This window comes from Callospermophilus lateralis, chromosome 18 (genome assembly GCF_048772815.1).
Source record: "Callospermophilus lateralis isolate mCalLat2 chromosome 18, mCalLat2.hap1, whole genome shotgun sequence".
Taxonomy (NCBI): Eukaryota; Metazoa; Chordata; class Mammalia; order Rodentia; family Sciuridae; genus Callospermophilus; species Callospermophilus lateralis.
This window is the reverse complement of record NC_135322.1, coordinates 34,680,703-34,701,239: the sequence shown is the minus strand read 5'-3', so window position 1 is coordinate 34,701,239 and position 20,537 is coordinate 34,680,703. Positions and strand designations below refer to the sequence as shown.

Below are 20,537 nucleotides of genomic sequence, written 5' to 3'. Positions count from 1 at the left end.
AAAAAGAAAAAGTATGGTATAGTCTTGCCCCTGGCTGAGATTTCCATTTTACAGGTCGCCAACTGTTTAATGAATAAAACTAAAAATGTTAGCTTTTTTTTTTTAAGTTTTTATTTCAGTAATTTCAGTTCCCCGTGGTCAACTGCAGTTTGAAACTAAATGAAAAATTCCAGAAATAAACTACTTATAACTTTTAAATTACACAGCATTCTGAGTAGCAAGAGGCAATCACGGTCCATCCCTCTCCATAGGGGAGGGGGTGGGCAGTGAAACAACCCTTGGTGTGGCGCACCCTCACTGGGTACTGCCCACTCTCCCTCCCATCAGTCACTCACCGGCCGTCCTGGCTATCAGATTCACTGTCCCAACTGCTTGTGATCAAGGAACGCTTATTTTACTTAATGGCTATAAAGGGCAAGAATAGTGATGCTGCAATTTAGACATGCCTCAGAAATACCAAAACAAGCTTCCTTTGAATGACAAGGTGAAAGTCCTTAAGGAAAAAAAATTATATTCTGAGGTTGCTCAGACCTACTGTAAGAACAAATCTGTTTGTGAAATTGTGAAGAAGGAAAAAGAAATTCATGCTGGTTTTGCTATTGCACCTCAAACTGCAAAAGTTATTGATATGGTGTGTGATAAGTGCTTAGTTACGATGGAAAAGGTAAAAATAAAAGGGCTGGGGATGTGGCCCAGAGGTTGAGCACGCCTGGATTCAATTCAGATACCAAAAAAAGGGAAAAGGCACAAAATTTGTGGGCAGAAGACATGAACAGAAAACATGATGGTAATGTGTTAAACCAGAAAGTACTGAGACTATACAAGAATTCTGGCAAGGGATCTCTTGAGACAAGTGACACCAATCCATTTACTGCAAAAGTAAGACTTGATGACAGGAATTCAGATTCAGAAATAGTTTGGGACTGAAAAATTGGCTGCTGTTTGATTATTTCTTACTATGACTAACTTATAAACTTTATCACAGGTTTGGGGAAAAACAGTGTAAGGTAAATGACGAGATAGTATTTGGAGGCTCAGATATACACTGGGGGTCTCGGAACACATCCCCCACCAACAAGGGGGGCTACTAAACACCAAACCACTGAAGCCCACGTAGCACTACATAACTCTACATGAACAAATTCCCAAGATACATCATGTGGAAAATGCAAGTAAAGACAAAATACGTATTATAATAGCATGGATACAAAACACAAAATAATGTGTATTTTCTTTGGTTAGTCTTACATGGTAGAAAAAGGATCTTCTGAACCCCATACAATTACTACATCCCAGGCTGGGACTAAAAATGGTGGTTATATGAGACTCCTACCTTTTCCATACTGTTTAAAGTATTTATGAGGACGATAAATTAATGCCTTCCTTTTCTAAATTTTAAGAAAAATCTCTGGATCATAAATTATAGGCAATTTATCTAATATTCCATTAAGGGAATTCAAATCCATTAGTGTGGGTGGTTTCAGTCAGATTGATAAAGGGCACTCAGGGCATACTGTCTTCACATTTTTACATACCAACACCCCCCCCCCCGTGACCAATATAAATACTGTCTTGCTTAAAAACAAATCTAGTCCAAAAATACAAAAAACCTCCAGTACTTTTAATGCAAGACCAAATTTTCTTTAAAAAAATCTTACATATTAAAATCTCAAATTCTTCATAATCATTTTTAATATTTTTATTTATTTAGATATTTTAAATTTTAACCCAAAAAAACCGATAGTATTGTAAAAGCCTGAGTCAAAACTTCACTTCATTAAAATAATTTCTGTTGCCCACAAGCCCCCGTGCCCATCTGGTTTTAATTATTACACATATAAAAATGAGTGGAGAGGCAAAGTTACTGTCTCTTGCAATAATTTTTAAGGACTCCCAGCATCTCATCTGCCTCCCAGAGTAGACACCCCTCCACAAGTGGGATCTGAGCTATCTGAACTCCCTAGGTGTTCCTGTTAATGGGCCCAGTTTAGAAACCCAAACTTTAAGAGATCATTTGAGAACAATCCTCCATTGTGCTTAGTATGATTATTATTTTTAAAAAAACATGAGAACCACCATCCTGTACAGGCCCATGCAGTCAGTGATTCCATGCATGGGTTCCATCATCAAATTTTCTTCACTTCCCGAGATTGCCACTGCGGTGGAAGTAACTGATCTGGAAATCACTCTCACCAAGCCTATTAAGCAGAGCACCATTATCTGCATGGACTGCGTGAGACAGTGGGCACAGAAAGAGATGAGGTTAAATACCAGTCCCTGGTTTTACCTGGTATCACAGGCTTAGCCTGACAGAACCAGATTCTGGTGGAGCACTGGGACCCATTAGAGATTAGGGCTAAGCAGCCCTGGCTGTAGGAAAAGATAGCTGTGGAACTTAGTAATAAAATAATTTAACTTTGCTGAGGCTGGTTGATTGGTAATTTTTTTTCTTTTCTTTTTTCTTTTCACAATGCTGGGGATAGACCAGGGTCTCACACAAGGTAGGCAAATGCTCTACCACGAGTTACGTCCCCAACAAAGTTATCAATTTTCAAAACCAAGGACTGGGGTCCTCTGGCCTCTGAAGGTCCCTCAAACCCCATAAGGGTTCTACTCTATGACTACAAATCAGTCAAGTGGCTAAGCAGCATGATCTTAAAAGGAATGCATATATGTCTTCTACAAGTATCAGATTTATCATAGACATAGAATTTCATGCTGATTTTACACAAAAATTTTACTCTTCAAACTCTTTTAAAAAACCCTAAATATAATATATATTTGCTCATACTACTGGGGAATGAGCTCAGGGGCTCTCTACTACTGAGCTACATCCTCAGCCCTTTTCAGTTTTTAAGACTGGGTCTTGTTAAGTTGTTTCAGGTCTTGCTAAATTGCTGAGGCTGGCCTCCAACTTGCATCCTCCTACTTCAGCCTCCCAAGTAGCTGGTGTTACAGGTACACATGCACCACCAGACCCTGAAAATGTATTATGTTTTATCAGGCCAATCACTGATGAAAATTAAACTGGTCACTTACGTTCCAAAAAATAGTATAAACATCCAGAATAAGGTAAATCATTAAAATAACTCTTGAAACCTTTACACAGTTGATACCACTCTGGGTTTTGTTTTTGTTTTTGTTTTGAGGGGACAGGTACCAGATAATGAACTCAGGGGCACTCAATCACTAAGCCACATCCCCAGTCCTATTTTGTATTTTATTTAGAGACAAGGTCTCACTGAGTTGCTTAGCACCTTGCTTTTTCTGAGGCTGGCTTTGAACTCGCGATCCTCCTGCCTCAGCGTCCTGAGTTGCTAGAATTACAGGTATGTGCCCCCTTGCCCAGCACCACTATGGTTTACAAAAATTTTTCCCTCAGCAACTTAGCAAGACCCTGTCTCAAAATAAATAAAAATAAAAAAGGTATGGGATGTGGTTTGTGGTTAAGTGCCTAAGTTAAATCCCCAGTATCAAATAAATAAATTGTGATGAAAATATATATTACATAAAATTTACCATTTTAACCATTTTTAAGTATATGATTATATGACATTAAGTATATTCATCTTGGTGTTCAACTATTACCACTGTCCATCTTCAGAACTTCGTAACCCTTCTTCACTGGCATGATTTCAAGATTCACCCATGTTGCAGTATGTGCCAGAATTTCCTTCCTTTTTAAGGTTGAATAAGGCTTTGCATGAGTAGAGGACATTCTGGTTATCAATACATCTATTGATGGACACTAAGGATGCCTCACTCTGCCTGTTTTAACCAATCTGGTATTGTAAAGTCACATATAACAAAGATGAGAGAACATTTTACCATTAGTGCGCGCGCGCGCGCGCGCACACACACACACACACACACACACACACAGATACATATACACACATACATTTTCAGCCACATACCTTAACAAATTTTTTAAAATAAAAATAATAAAATGTCTGCTCTCAGGACACAGAGAATTAAAGTCAAATCCAGTAACAGAAAGAAAGCCAAAAAAATCCCAAAATGCATACTTAAGATCAAACAACACACTGCTACACAGTAGATGGGTCCAAAGAGTCACAAGAGTATGTCTAAAATGAAGATGAAAATACAACTCATCAAAACGTGTGGGATGCTGAGAAATTTCTTACAGAAAAACTGATAGCACTGGATACAAACATCAGGAAAGAATAAAGATCTATAAATCAATAATCTAAGCTTCCACTTTAAGAAACTAAGAAGAGATGAACAAATTAAATCCACAGTAAACAGAAGAAAATAAAATTAGAGCAGAAATCAATGAAATTGAAAACTAAATATCAACAGAGAAAACCAATAAAACCAAAAGCTGGTTCTTGGAAAATATCAATAAAAGTGATAAAGATAAAAGAGAGAAGACAAATTACTAATAGCAGAAATGAAACAAGGGTATTCACTAGTGATTCTCTGGACATTAAAAGGATAATACAGGAATGTTACCAAGGATTCTCTGCCTGTGAATTTGATAACCTAGATGAAACGGACCAACTCCTTGAAAACCACAACAAACCAAAACTTAGACAAGAAGGAAAGGCATCTCAATAGACCTAACTATCTAATAAGGAAACTCAATCAATAATTAATAAACTTCTACAGCAGAAAGTACCAGGCCCAGATGGCTTCACTGATGAATCTACCAAACTTTTAAGTTAGAAATTATCTCAGTTCTCTCCAAATTTAGCAGAGAGAACACTTGCTAACTCATTCTATAAAGCTAGCATCACCCTACCCATAAACCAGATGGAAAGAACCAGAAAAACAAGGAAAACTATAGACCAAAATCTCTTCTGAATATAGCTGCATAAATTCTGAACAAAATACTAGGCAAATTGAATCCAACAATGTACAAAAAGAATTATAAACCATGACCAAGTGGAATTACTCCAGGTATATAAACCTGGTTCAAAATTCAAGAATAATATAATCTATTATACCAAGAAAAGAAAATAAAGCCTATGATCATATCAACACATGCAAAATAAATTTTTATAAACTCCAAGACCCCTTCATGACAAAAACTCCCAGTGAACTAGAAATAGGGGAGAAGTTCTTCAACTTGAAAAAGGACATCTACAAAAATCCTACAATTAACATCAGGCTTAATGGTGAAAAATTACGTTTTCCCACCATTAAGATTAAGAACAGGGCTGGGGATACAGCTCAGTTGGTAGGATGCTTGCCTCACATGCACAAGGCCCTGGGTTCAATCCCCAGCACCACAAAAAAAAAAAAAAAAAAAAAAGATTAAGAACAAGGAAAGATGTCCTTTCTCACCACTCTTAGTCAACAGCATACCAGAAGTCCTAAGCTATGAAATAAGAAAAAGAAAGAAAAGACAAACAAATTGGGAAGGAAGAAATCAAATCTTCTTGATGATAATGATGCCTATGTAGAAAGGATCAACAAAAAAACTTCTGGACCTTAGCAGCTACCACCGCCAAAGACAGGTGGAAAAACTCTTGTGAGAAGCAACGACTTCTCCCTCCTCCCACTGGAACCATGAGCACCGAGTTGGTGTCACCACAGCCTCCACAGCCTGACAGGTACCTGAAGTAAAAGGGGCATTTAAATCAATGGTATTGAGATGAAACATAATGGTCCAAACGATGCTCTGCAACACAACAGGAAGACTTCGCAGACTACTATTGGGTTGCAGCAAAAAGAGGAAAAGGAAATAGTTCCATTTTGTCAAGGTTTGAAAATTAGGCCAAAGGGTATATCACTAGTGATGGACGACCAGGGAAGAAGCCCAGCAGAGGCCTTCATGCAGTCTGCTTCACAGGAGATCGCAGAACATGCTCTGGGGAAACACAAGAAAAGGACACAGGGTACAGAGATCTTCAGAAATAGCAGAAGTGAAATCAAAGGATTTCATGATCCACCAAGAAGACTGCCAAAGAGCCACTGGAATCATGTGACAGGCCAGAAGGAGTAAGAGGGGGTTCTGATGGAGCTGAGCATGGAAGTATGTGTGAAAGACTGCGACGAGGAGGTGACGGGTACGATGGTGGCTATCACAATTAGGGCTGCGGCTCTGATGGCTTCAGTGACTGAATGAGATGGAAGAGGTATGGGAGGTCACAGGTATGGTGCAGCTGCTGAGCAAGTTCAGGTTTTCATGATGGTCATTTTGTACACAAAAGGGTTGCCTTTTCCTGCAACTGAAGATGACATTGCTGATAATTCTTCTTAATACTAAATCCAATATGAGTTCAGAGTGATATTGAGCTGATGGCAGAGCAACGGGAGAAGCAAACATAGAGTGTGTGACACATGAAGACACGTGTCTAAACATAAGAGCGATACACTGAACTCTTCTTCAACTCCACTCCCAGGGCAGCCTGGAATGGGAAGTTCTGGAATGGCAGGCTGTGGCAGAGATGAAATGAATGATCAGGATATGGATTTGTGGGAGAATGCGAAACAGGAACAGTCACAGTGGAGGATATGGTACTCCTGACGGCTTGGGTGGCTAGGACCATGGTGGTGGAGGCAGTGGAGGTGACTGTGGCATGAGTGGCAGGCAATTGGGTTGTGATGTACTGAAAGCAGAACCAATAGATCCTAACACAGCATCTGGTCTACTAGACTTTCTTACAGATTTCTTCTATTTTAAGAACTTTACAATGATTAAAGGAATATATTTTCTTAATTATTTGATTTTGATGAGAAGATCTTTTTCTGAAGGTTTTATTTGCTGTATACTTTGACTTAAAAATATATCCTTATACTTAAAAAAAACTTATGGTAATAATAAGTAACTATAAATACATAGCAAATTTTAAGATACTTGGCATTAAATAAGAGTTTAATACCAAGAACAATTTTTAATACAAAGAACTCCTAAATATCAATAGTAAGATGTTGGGAATATAGTTTAGTTGGTAGAGTGCTCGTCTCTCATGCAAAAGGCCCTGAGTTCAATCCCCAGTGCGGGCGCGCGCGCGAACACACACACACACACACACACACACATCAACAGTAAGAAAACAATCCAATTAGATTATGGTCAAAATATCAGAACAGACACTTAACCAATGTATACAGAGCAAAAAGCAGATTAAAAGATGCTGTCTTGCTGGGCAGAGGCACACACTTGTAATCCCCAAGGCACGGAGGTTGAGGCAGGAGGATTCCAAGTTCAAAGCCAGTCTCAGTGACTTAGCGAGGCCCTAACCAACTTGATGAGACCCTGTCTCTAAATAAGATATAAAAAAGGGCTGAGGATGTGGCCCAGTGGTTAAGCACCCCTGGGTTTAATCCCCATTACCAACAAAACAAAACAAAGAAGCTTAGTTCATATTTTATGGGACTGTAACAGAAGTATAAACAGTAGAAATTTATTTCACTCACAGTTCTGGAAATCGGAAGGCTCAGATCAAGAGGACTTATCTAATGAGAGTCTTCTTGTTCCCCCAAATAGGAAAGCACTACCTAGTAAGACTATGAGAAAGGCAAGAGGGGTCTAGTATGCTTGTGTAAGAAACCCACTCTCAAGACAACTGTAGATGACAATGTCAATCCATTCAAGAAGGCAGAGTCCTCATGACCTGATCATCTCTTAAATGTCCCACATCTCAACACTGATGCACTGGGGACTAAGTTTCTAACACATGAACATATGGGGGACACATTCAAACCCTAGCAGACATGTCACTAGAGAATTATACATTAAAACACCACCACCACACATCTACTAGAATGGCAAAAAGCCAAAACATTGACACCAGGAATGCTAGGGAAGATGTCGAGTAACAGGAAATCTCATTTTCTGTTAGTGGGAATGAAAAATGGTTCAGCCTTACAAAACTAAACATATTCTTACTATACAATCCAACAATCAAGCTCCTTGGTATTTACCCAAAGGAACTAAAAATGTGATCATACAAAAACCTACACATAGTTGTTTATAGCAGCTTTATGCACAACTGCCAAAACTTGGAAGTAACCAAGATGTCCTTCAGTAGGTGAATGGATAAACAAATTGGTACATCCTTACAATGGAATATTACTCAGCACTAAAAAGAAATGAGCTATCAAGCCAGCGAAAGGCACTGTAGAATCTTAAATGCATGCTGCAAAGTGAAAAAAAAAAATCTAAAAAGGCTACATACTGTCAGATTCCAAACATTGCCAAAACCCAGAGAATCTGTAACATCAAAGAGTGAATCCTAACGTAAAATTACTGATTTCAGTTAATGTTAATGTGTCACTATTTGGCTCATCAATTTTAACTAATGTTCCACCCTACTTCGTAATAGCAGTGGAAACTAGGGGGAAGGGCCTTTGAAAATTGATATTTTCTGCTCAATATTTCCATAAACCTGAAACTTAGTACTAAGAAAAAAAAAACTATTAAATGCCTTTGGAAGGGGAAATGGAGGAAGGGTGCCTTGAGAATAGAAAAGTCCTTTCACGTGCCCATTGTGCCCTTCCTCAGAGATGCTGCCTGCTGTCTTCCCCAGAAGGGGCTGCCACAACCCCCACACCAGGCGGCCAGCTCTGCATACCTTCCTGCAGTTGTCCTTTACACAGCCACCATGCTTGCCCCACAGCTTCTGTTAAGTAAACAGTGGCCTTTAAAATAAATATTTGATATGGGGGAGCATTTGACAAATTTACTCTGAGTAGGAAATTTTCCTTTGAGGCTATGTGGTTTATTCACCTGAAGGCGGGAAAGATTCCTACTAAGGTCACAAACATTAGCACAGAAGAAGAAACACAATCTAAGTTTAATTTCAAGAAGAAATAAATGCATTATTCCTGGTCACTGAGCTAAGGCTGTGTGAACTTTGTCTCCTGAACAGAGCTCAGGGGTCATAGGTCTGCTGTGGCTTCCTTCATTAAAACAGGCTGAAGGCAAGGCCGGCATCACTGTGAGCAAAGGGCTCCCCTGACACTCCCAGCCATTAACCAGTTCACCCCAGGGGGAATTAACTCCCCTTTAAACAACAGCACCAGTCATCCCAAAGCCCACTTCTGCTTCCTGTGGCCTTCTCCTCCTGGGGAGGACAGCTCACTACCAAAACCAATTCTTACTATTAGCTTGCTTTCCCTCCTAAGAACTGTACTCTTGGCTGGGGGGGATGTAGCTCAGGGGCAGAGTGTTGGTCTAGCATGCACCAGGTCCTGAGTGTTAGCCTCAGTACTGCTTCAGAAAAAAAAAAACTATACCCTCATGATAACCAAAACTAACAAGGGAAATTTCTCCTTTTGAAAGCATTACAGCTAACAATTAAAAAAAAGGATCATGAGAATTAGAACAAATTACCATCCCAATATAGGCAATAAACATTAACTATTCATTTCATTTAAAAAAAAAAACATTCCGACACTATGGGTCTTTTCAGAGCACACATCATACAACCTAAGAACTGTTCTTGAAAAAGAAAAAAGAAAGAAAATCTACACAAGTCTCTAGCTCTAGTTACAAATTTACAGAAAATAAAGGGGCCAAAAGAACATATTAAACTGACAGCCATGGGAATGCACTCAGCAAAATCCAAGAACTAAAAATCTATAGGAAAAAACAACCTAATTCAACAAATAAGTTTAATGGGGGGAGGACAGATGCCAGATAAACCTACAGATTAAAAGGTTTAAATATCAGTGAAAGAATCCATGTGACCAGGTATGGTGGCACAAGCCTGCAATCCCAGCTACTCAGGATAAGGCAGGAGGATCTCAAGTTCAAGGCCAGTCTACGCAATTTAGCAGGACCCCGACTTCCAATTAAAAAATGAAAAGGGCTATACATATGGTATAGTGGTAGAGTGCCCCTGGATTCAATTCATAGAACAGAAAGAACACAAACTAATTAATTTACAATGATTGATGATGCTAAAGAAAAAATTTCATTTTGACAGAATCAAAACTGTCTACACATGGCCAATAAGGGAAAAATAATGGGCCAAGTCCCAACTCTTAATCCAGAAAGTACTTTAGATAAAAATTTATTCTAGGATAGATCTGATGTACTCATTTACACAGTCTGCAGATATATCAATACTGCAAAAACCGTTCACCAGCATGGCAGGCTGGTGCAGGCTCATAATCCCAGCTACACGGGAGGCTGAGGCAGGAAGATCACTAATGCCTACAAATTCAAGACCAGCTTGGGGACAGAGACCCTGTCTAAAAAAATAAAAAAGAAACAAACACTAAAAAGAACTTTAAAGACAAAATTTAAATGATACTACTAAGAATAAAACCAAAGTAAAACTTGTACACTGAGGGGTTTTGTTGCTGTGGTTGCTGTTTAGGTGCTGGGATCTGTGTGCAGAAGGCAAGCATCTACCACTGGAGCTCTACCTCCAGCCAACTGAGGCCTTTTCAGTCACAATTTTACTTGGAGATTTAGAAATGGAAAAGTTATCATAATTTTTTAAATAAAAATTAATTATGATTAAAATTAGGTAGAAGTTTGAGTATGTAGCTCAGTGGTAGAATGTTTGCCTACAATGAACAAGGCCCGGGTTCAATCCTCAGCACAGGGATTATTAGAATTAGGTGGGATTGTTTATGAAAATGTTAATATGAAGAGTGATAACACCATGTGCTGGAGAGGATACAGAGACTCTGGATTTCTTTTATGTACACTGCTGGTAGGAACATAATACAGCTACTCTAGAAAATGATCAGCAATTTCTTTGAAAACAAAATATGTACTTATTTGGCACTTCTGGACATTTCTCTCTCAAAAATTAAAACTATTTCACATAAGACTGTGTACATCAATGTTCACAGCAGCTTTTTTAATAGTCAAAAATTAGAAACCATCTTTCTGGAATGTCTCTCAGAAGGTGAATGGTTAAACAAAGTAGGCAATAAACTATTGGTTCATGAAACAATTCCCAGGACTCTCAAAGGAATTACAGTGAAAGGGAAAAAGACAAAGTTACATACTTTATGGTTTTTATAGTGTTCTCAAAATGGCAAAATTACAGACACAGGGAACAGATCAGTGGTTGCCAGTGAGTAAGTATGAGAAGGAAGGGTGTGTGTGTGTGTGTGTGTGTGTGTGTGTGTGTGTGACACTTCAAAGGGGCAATACCAGGGAGCCTTGAGGTGATGGAATAGTTTCACATTCTTTTTTGATACTGTTGTTTCCCTCATGGAGAAATGAATTCAGGTCACAGCAGTGAGAGCACCAAGACCAATCCAGTCCTGTATCTTGACAGTTGGAAGCAGTTACATGAATCTATACACGTGAGAAAATCATACAGAACTACACTCACACACACAATAAGTACATGTGAAACTGGTGAAATCTAAAATAGGCTATGGAGGGGTGAGACTCTGCCCAGCATGTACGAGGCACTGGGTTCGATCCTCAGTACCACATACAAATAAATAAATAAAATAAAGGCCTATCAACAACTTAGAATTTTTTAAATTAAAACAGGCTATGGATTGTAACAATGTTAATTTTCTGTGTTTCTTTGTGAAAAAAACAGCTGTCCAGCTCTCTACAGAGCTGTCCTATCAGCTCTGAAGGAAAGTTATGTCAGATATTACCAGTAGGGGAAACCGAGCAAAGAAAATATGAAAGCTATCTATATTAGTTTTTGCAACTTCCAATAAATCTATAAATTATTTCAAAATAAAAAGTGAAAAAAGAATAGATGGAGCTATGTATAAAGAGATTAATTATAACAAATGGAAAAGATTTAGCATAATATTTGAAACATGGTAATAAAGTTTCCATTTTACTGATTACTTTTATTAAATCAACTGACCTGGAAGCAAAGGATTCTGCACTAAATACATATTTCAGAAGAAGGCAAGACTTGAGCTAGAATTCCTAAGCTTAGTTACCATTTACTATACAAAATCTCTAGGCACAATTTTAAGATTTTTTTCAGACTTGAAATTGTCCAAGGGAAAAAGAAACCAGTGGAACATGCATGGCTCCACATTTAATTTTTTCCTAAAATCTTTACCTCCAATTTCCATGTGGCCAAGCTTCTGAGTATATGAAAGTCTTCTGCATCATCAAGTAATTTTATCAGATAGAATTAAATGTATTATCTACTGTGTGGTTGCAAAAATGAAAAATCTAGCTCAAGGCCATCCTCAACTTCAATCTATAATCACTTATTTTAAAAAATAATTATGTGTAATCTTAAAAATAGTAAAACAAATTTGAAGACTTTCTGGTCTTTACAGCAACTGAGTCTCTAGCAAATATCTGGGGGTGGAAAGGACATTCTGCCCGCCAGCCTCTGAGCAGCTAGGAGGCTGTCCAGCTCTCTACAGAGCTGTCCTATCAGCTCTGAAGGGAAGAGCAAAGACCAGCTGCTGGCAACTGGACTCTGGTTCTTCAAAGCAGCATCTACAGCCCCATCAAGAATACTTTGTACCTGTGTGTATAAGTGATTAATATAGTCTCTAGTGCCGTGGGTGTGATCTTGAAATAGTTTCCTCCACTAAATGTTACTCTAACTGAGTCAAAAGAACAGAGAATAGAAAGCTGTGTGAAAGCATACATCACCCCGCTTTTCTACTTCCCACAGGAAAATTGCTTTTAATTTTTCTCAGCTTCAACAGGTATAAGAATACCTAACCATTCATTGCCATCCATGTCTACACCAATCCTGTGACACACAGATAATGTGAGAACCGATAAGTAAGACAACCATCTGACCAGTCCAGCATCAGCAAGGGAGCCCCTTCCTATGGGCCCTCTGGACTCCGAACACTAGGCCCTCTGGCAGCAGTTTTGGGGAAGGAGTTGAAATGTGAGGCATTGAGCACTTAGGATCAGAACTGTTCAAGCACACAAGTCCTCCCTGCCTCGGACTCCCTAGTACCCTTTCACATCTTCTCTCTCCTGCAATGTCCTAAACCTGTGTGAACAGGGGTGGACTCCAAAAAGCTCCAGTCACTGTTTCCTTTGGCTTTTCAATGGCTAAAAACATAATGGGGATGGAAAAAAAAGAGTCCATACAATGAAATGCCAATGACTCTTGACAGTAACAGGGTCACTGGCCACAACTAGTGGATGTTAGAGGCAAGCTGTGGCATGAAAGTAACAGTTGAAAACAGTGTGCCGGATTTGAGGAAATTCTCAGATACATATTACACTGTAAGTGTAGAATCTACACCATCATGCCTTCTTTAAAATACATCTCTACATAAATCAGTCAATAACTTGAAGGTCCCATTCAGTAAAGAATTACTATGAGCTAAATATGCAAATGCACATAATTTAAACTTAACACAAACACCAGGTCTCTCTAAATTCTTTCCTACTTAATCTGCCTGATTGCTGTGAAGCCCAACAATAACACCAATCCCCTGATGACATTATATAGAAATACGCCATTAATGCCAGTGCCAAAGTGAACCATCAGCACCTCGTGTTTACTATGATCGAGTGAACCATGAGTATTAGGAAAATGGCACACATGGGACAACACTGTCCACTGCAGTACAGAGCGCAGCACTCACCGCCAATCTCAGCCCCTGCTCAGCTTCTCCACCCAAACACCACCAAACCTTCTGCTCCAAACCAACAGTCCTTCCAGCCCTTATTTTCAATAGCACAAACATTTCCCCAGTCACTCAAGTTCAAAGCTATAGATCATTAAATTCACCAAGGGAAGGGGATCGTCTTCATCCTTATCTTGTAAAAACTTCTCGCATTCATTCATCCTTCCATCCCCCATTTCCTACCAGCCTAGTTCAAGAAATTAGTCATTAAACTTAAATTTCCCAGGGCTAGGGGTATAGCTCAGCAGTAGAACATTTATCTAGCATTATCATGTCCAAGGCCCTAGATTCAACCCCTAGCACTGGGGAGAAAAATTAAGTTTCCCAATGGGGGTCTCCTTGATGTCCCCTCAAACAAATTCACATTCCAAGCCATTACTGTGAACAAGTCATCCAAGCCTTGACAAACCACCTACAGATCTCACAGTGCAGCCAACACAAACCTATTCTCATGAACTTGGACAAGCACCAATCGCCTTACACAAGAAGTTTCTGGACACTCAGGCTCGGGACTAAGGGCTCTGGATATCAGTAAATTCTCTGTGTTTGCAACTTTCTGCTATCCCTTCTTTCTCCATGGTGATCACCCAATTAAATCTTTGAAAAGAAAAGGGCTTATGGCTCATTTTCACTGACAAGCAGAAAGAGCTGGTGGACTACATCGTATACTACAGCCAGCTCTCAAGGGGAATGAAACCTGAAGTCGAAGAAAACGGATAAATGGAAGCAATGTTGGAAGGAATAAAAAGATAAAGAAAAGAAATTAAACTCCATGGGCCTATGGTTACACAGGGACAAAGGCCAAGATGGTAAATGCGCCCAGGGGAGTTTCATTTTGAAAGACTACGATGAAATCCAAATATTTTATGCTACATTAAAGATATTTCCATCCCCCAATAGGTAAGAGAGAGCAAGCTTATAAAAGGAAGCTAAACAGACATTTGCTCTACTAAGAACATGAACCAAACACAAGAGTTCTGAGGACCAAACAGCAACAACTTGGGCATTGGAAAAAGCCAGGATTTGAACTGTAGCTCAAAGGAGTGTCCAGGAAATAAGTCAACCAGTTTGGCTGATGTTGAGAACACCAAGATATAAAAGAGCAGTACACACTACCCCAGAATTACAATCCACTTTTCACACTGAGGGGAAGAGGGGGCACCCAGGATATCTCATGTTCCTATCTAAATAGCCAACCCAGAAGCCAGGAACCAACACAATTTGTTAATCTACTAGCAAAGTATCAGTCACATTCTAAGAATGCAGAAAATGTTGGTAACAGTTTTACTATATTTAATCTCAGAATAGTGAATTCTGAGGTACACTGATTCCAGACTTTGTACATACCTGTATTAAAAACAGCAAAACTTCCTTAAAAGAAATAAAGATCCACAAATCAAAACTTATCCACAGATCAAGAATTATCAAGCAACCAGACACTCTTACACAAACACTATTCAGAACTGTTTAATATATCTTTCAAAACAGGAAGGTCTTAGAATTGAACATTTGAAAAATTTTAAACTGCTGACATTCTTAAAAGGAAGGGGCAAAAAAGTGGAAAGTCTGAGGAAGTGATAAGCTGTTTTAAAACAATTTTACAATCAGTTTTTGAACAGTAATCCCATTGGGAAATGAAAATTCCTCTCCTAATCCCTTTGAGAGCAATATAATATTTGAATCAGGAACAAGAACACTTTGCTTCTACAAAGTTCAAATGAGAACCTTTTGCAGTATCCTTTATATTAAATAGCAAGTAGAGAGGAAAACAATTTCTGATTTAACCAAAAAAAAAAAAAAAGAGGTGGCAGGACTTTGGATTTATAATATACCTTTTCTAAAAACATATATAAGAGACTTCAGTAAAATGCAATCAGGGAACTTCAAGGTTTTGGTTGACAGTGATTATTTAACTGGAGCTTATTCCTGTAAAACGAAACTACCAGAACCCCTCAATATCAATTTGCTTGTCACTGAACCACAAGTTTATGCTTCAACTTGGAAATGCTAACAGGCTGGAACCACAAGCCTTTAATAAAATGTGATGACCATGGAGAGCGCCCTTGAAGCTTAGCAACAAGGACTCAACCCTAAAGGATTCCCCTCTGGAAAGTGAGGGCAGATTTGACTTATACCCCAGCAGAAGTCCTAGAGCGCATGACTGCATTTTCCATAAAAGGTGGGAGTAGTAATAGTAGCATATAGCAGACACCAACCCACTAGAAGCAGATGGAACCCACCAACTCATTTTACCCAGACCTTCAAAAAGGTACACAGATCTGTCTCTCCTTGCCAAACAGGGCTGATCTGAATGGGTGAATCTAAGAAAAGGTTCACTCGGGATTACTAATTGGTGATTTCATTTGTGTACGCTAGGCTCAATGTAAAACAGGATCTGAAAAATGGAAAGCAATTTGAAAGCTGGTTTTCTATGCTCAGTCTCCTTCCCCCCCCCCCCCCCACACACACACACACACACATACACACGGTCCAAAACCTTTATTTTACAAAAGAAAAATGACTCAGTAACCTTTTCCAGCACAAGAGCTCTTCCAGAAGGGAAATCTAGATGGAAACATTCCAGGTTTATGTACATAATTCACCAGGGGGTCAGGTAAGATTCCATTTTGTAAGAGCTGAACTTTAAACAGAAAGTCACTAGTGGTGCAACATTCACCCATTAGCATAAAGTTACCCCCTAGAATGAAAAGCACTGGCTCCCTCTGCCAAGATGACAACTTTACAGTGAGAAGCAGAGCCCCGGACCATGAACTCCTGGAAAGTTCTATCAGGGCCTCAGAAGAGCTACCACCTCTACTAGCCTAAACTTAGCTGTCACCTCAGCCCTCTCTCCCCAAAGACAGGGCATCCTTAAAACCGGAAATTTTTTTTAAATAAAATTAAAAGATGGGCCAAAGGGTCAAAAGCAGGCAATGCCTTTCAGGGCTGACATGATTCCTGTCTGGGATTGGGGGAGGGGAGGAGCATTCTGGATGTTTCTATTCTTGGCAAGGAAAGCACCTCCAGGTCCTAAACCATCGAAAGACACCAACGCAGTTAGGTTTTCAGGGAATGAATGATACGACCATGCTAAGGAATCTCGGAGTATGATGGTGGGGACAAAGGTGTGGAGGGCTGGAGGGGGTTCAGGGGACAGAAGGTGGGACTAAGGGGAGGGCCCAAGCGATGGATAAAGGGGTCTCAGGGAAGGTGTGGACGGTTAGGAGGGAGGGGAGGGAGGTGTGGATGACTAAGGAAGGTGAGGGGAGGTTGTGGATGGCTGAGAGGAGGTCCACAAGGCTGGACGGCTAGAGAGGGCTGGGGGAAGGTATGGATGGCTGCGGGATGGGGGTTTGGGCCAGTCTCTCCCCCCGCCCCGCGTGGAGCAGCAGCCGAGGCAGGCCGTGGGGGTGGCCTCTCTGGGGCTCCCCCACCCTCTCTGTGGGCGTGTGCCCGGCTGCGCGTGTGCACGGGCCAGACCAGCAGGCCGCAGGGCCAGCACTCACCCCACGACTCCCTGGTTGTAGTTCCTCCGCTTCCACGGGGTCCCGCTGTACACGCCCCCGCTGCCGTCCACCCGGCCGCCCCCCGCGGCCCGCCCTCCACTGGGCTGCAGCAGACTGTAGTTGAGTCCGTAGGTGCTGGCCTTGTTGTCGCGCTTCCTCTTGTTGCTGCTGCCCGAGGCCGGGTCCGCGGGCTCGGCGGCAGGGACGGCGGCCGAGGGGTGCGGGGACGAGGACGCCGAGGGGGACGAGGACGCCGAGGGGCCCGCGGCAGCCCGGCGGGCCCAGGCCGCCGGCTGGTGGTGGTTGTTGTTGTTGTTGGTCGTCTCTAGGGGCAGGAAGTCCCGCTGCTCCGCGGGCAGCGCGTGGCCGCCCAGCAGGCGCTCCCCGGAGCGGTACATGCCGGCCGGGGCCGGAGCCGGGGCCGCGCCGCCGGGGCTGCCGGTGCTGCTGCCGCTCCCGCCGGTGGCCGTGCTGCTGCCGCCGCCGCCGCTCGCGCCGCCGCTGCTGTGACAGTGGTGGTTGAAGTAGAGGTTCCTCAGCCCCTGGGTCGTCTCCCAGATCTGCATCCACAGACTGTTGGACGGTCCGAGCTGCTCTGGCTGGAACCAGGCGATCCTCGGATCCATCAAACGGCGGCGGCCGCTGCCCCCGCCCCTCCTGGCCGCCCGCAGGGCCGCCGCCGCCGCCGCCGCCGCCTCAGGCGCACGCCCGGCCTCGGCTGCCGCTGCTGCTGCCGCTGCTGCCGCTGCTGCTGCTCGGGGCCCGCCGCGGGCGGCGCGGTCGCGCAGGGAGCCGGGACGGCGCCGGCGGCGTCGCTCCCGCCCTCGGGGGCTCCGCGGGCCCTCCCCCCCTCCCTCCGCCCCTCCGCCGAGCCCCTGTCACTGGGGTCCCCGTGCAAATGGCGGCGGTGGCGGCAGCTCCGGAGAAGGGCGAGCGACGGCGGCAGCGGCGGCGGCAGCGGCGGCGGGACGCGCCTGCTCTGTAGCGTCCTCGCTCCTCCGGCCCCGGGGCGGGGCCTCCGCCGGCTCCGCCCCGCTCGCTCCGCCCCGCCCCGCCCGCCGCCCGCGCTCGCCCCGCCCCCGCCGCCCGCCAGCCCCGCACCCCCGGGGCCGCGCCGTGCGTCACAGAGGCCGCGGCGCGGCGCGACGGGGGCCGCAACTGCCCTGGCCAACCGTCCCCGAGCCGGCCGCGGCGGGGGCCAGCGTACCTGGCGTCCGGGCCCCTCCGAGGCGCGCGCTACCGCCCGGCCTCCGCTTCCTGGTCGCTGAGACTGGGGAGGCCGCGCGAGGTCGCCGCCGGCTCCTCCGGGGAAGGGACTCTGGGAGGCGCCGCCCCGCCCCTGTCCCCTCCCCCACCCCGCGGCCTCGGGGACTCCGGGGGTCTGCCGGCAACTCACCCCCAGCTCGTTTCCTAAAACACTTTTTCCGGTGGCGTGGGGACACACCCCCAAGGGGGAAGGAAAATTGCCGCCGCTGGCCCTCCCGGCCCGCATGGGGCACTGCGTGCCCGCGAGCCGCGCTGGTTCCCGGAGGCTCCCCGCGCCCCGCCCTGCTGCGCGCTGGCCGGGGTGCGTGAGCCGCAGGCCTTGGCAGAGGATGGATCCCCTCACCCCACCCGAGACGGAGAAACCGGCTCCCAAAGGCAAAGGTGGACGGACGCACATCTTCGTTCCGGTTGGGGGAGGTCACGAACGTTAGGTCAAAACCCACTTTACACTTGTGCGCGCACAGATGCACCGGCACATGCCTGCTCAGCCTGTGAAGAAACTGGAGCTGCCTGAGAAAATCCTTCCAGTTCAGTTTCTTAACGGAAATCTTACACTCAAACGGTTTCCAAAACCTTTGAATCCTAAAATGAAGACCATGTTATATATATCATCATTTAGAGATCTTTCCGAAAGGTGGTGGTTCCCATTTTTTTCCAACCCATGTAGGACAAGAAAAAGAGAAAAGGAATTTTTTTTTTTTCTCCAAACTGGGAATTTAACGCTGGTGCACTTTACCACCGAGCTACATCCCATCCCTTTTCATTTTATTTTTTAAAAATTTGAGACAGGGTCTCACTAAGTTGCTTAGGGCCTCGCTAAGTTGCTGAGACTGGCCTTAAACTTGAGATGCTTCAGTCTCCAAAATCCCTAGTATTACAGACTTGGCGCCACCACACCCTGCAGAAAAAGGGAATTTTTCAGTATTTCCAGTCATCATGAGAAAAAAAAGAATAAGCGCATCCAATGTGTGACCTTTAAGGTTGGTACAAATTACAGAACAAGTCCCTGACACCTGATTTCAGCCTTCTGCTTTGGGAGCTCAATATCCTGGAAAGTGTTTTTGGCAAAGAATGAAAAACTATTTATCAAAGAATGAAGCATCGCTCTACCCTTTTTCTTGCTAAAAGAATATCATGGCCATAAATACAAACATACACAAGAAAGACTTTCAGAATGCTGGTTCGTTTTATTTGTTGTTATTGCTTTGCTAGAAATTAGTATTTAAAAGTTTGCTCAGAATGAAATTTGCTATATGCTAAGATTTACATAAGCCAGGAAAATAAGTAATGATATTTTTTATGCCATTCACATTAGTGAACAAAAATAAAACATGGTATAGAAATAGATTTCATTTGATGCCTTCAAATTTGTTTTAATTTTTTAAATAAAAAACTGAGAGCAAAGCTCAGTGGTAAAGTACTTGCCTAGCATTCACCAGGCCCTGGGTTCAATTCCTATTACCTATAAAAGAAAATTAAAAAAAAAAAAAAAGCAAGCCAAGCCAGGTGCAGTAGTGCACCCCTATAACCCCAGCAGCTCTGGAGATTGAGGCAGGAGGATTGTGAGTTTAAAGCCAGCCTCAGCAAATTAGCAAGACCCTAAGCAACTCAGTGAGACCCTGTCTCTAAGTACTAAAAAAGGGCTGGGAGTTTGGCTCAGTGATTTAGCACCCTGGTTTCAATCCCCCCTAGCAAAATAAAGAAAACAATCATTACCAAAAGTCCCACTATCCAGAAATACCCACTGTGAAGACTTTGTTAAACACTCTTCTAAATATTCACTTCATGCACACACAAATGTCAAAATACAGGTACATCATTTCTCCAAATGTCCAAGAATACATTATATGCCACTGATATCTAAAACAGAGTGTTCAAAATTATTCATAGTACATGCCAGAAATTGGCATTTGTTATATTTAAGGGCACTATTAAGAACTACCAAAGTTTGGCAAAACAATCAAATGAGGTCTAAGGGGTATAGCCACTGGTAGAGTGCCTGCCCAGTATGGACCAGACCCTGGAGTCCATCCCCAGAACCGCCCTCCACAAAGATCAAAGGAGATAACCTATATAAAAGTACTTTGTAAACTAAAATGTGGCCTGAAAGGCAAGACTTAACTGTGTTTTCGTTCAGCAGCAGGAGAAGCTGACTCATTAACTCTCCCTGTAACTTAGCCATGTTTCAAGGTATTCAGCAAATTTTGGTTGAATGAATATCATCCATGCCAGGCT

General features: G+C 42.8%; 1 protein-coding gene and 1 pseudogene across 2 annotated transcripts in view; one reads left to right on the top strand and one right to left on the bottom strand.

Moving 5' to 3' along the window:
- The window catches only part of Tent4b (terminal nucleotidyltransferase 4B), a 62,712-nt gene extending 45,015 nt beyond the window's left edge, over positions 1 to 17,697 (bottom strand). For both annotated transcript variants that reach the window (XM_076838771.2, XM_076838772.2), the window contains exon 1: positions 17,037 to 17,697. In XM_076838771.2, the coding sequence (XP_076694886.1) occupies positions 17,037 to 17,662 (626 nt within the window). In that variant the 5' untranslated portion in view covers positions 17,663 to 17,697. The remainder of the gene's footprint in view (positions 1 to 17,036) is intronic.
- LOC143384122 (heterogeneous nuclear ribonucleoprotein H3 pseudogene) lies at positions 5,708 to 7,485 on the top strand (annotated as a pseudogene).
- Positions 17,698 to 20,537: the final 2,840 nt, after the last annotated feature.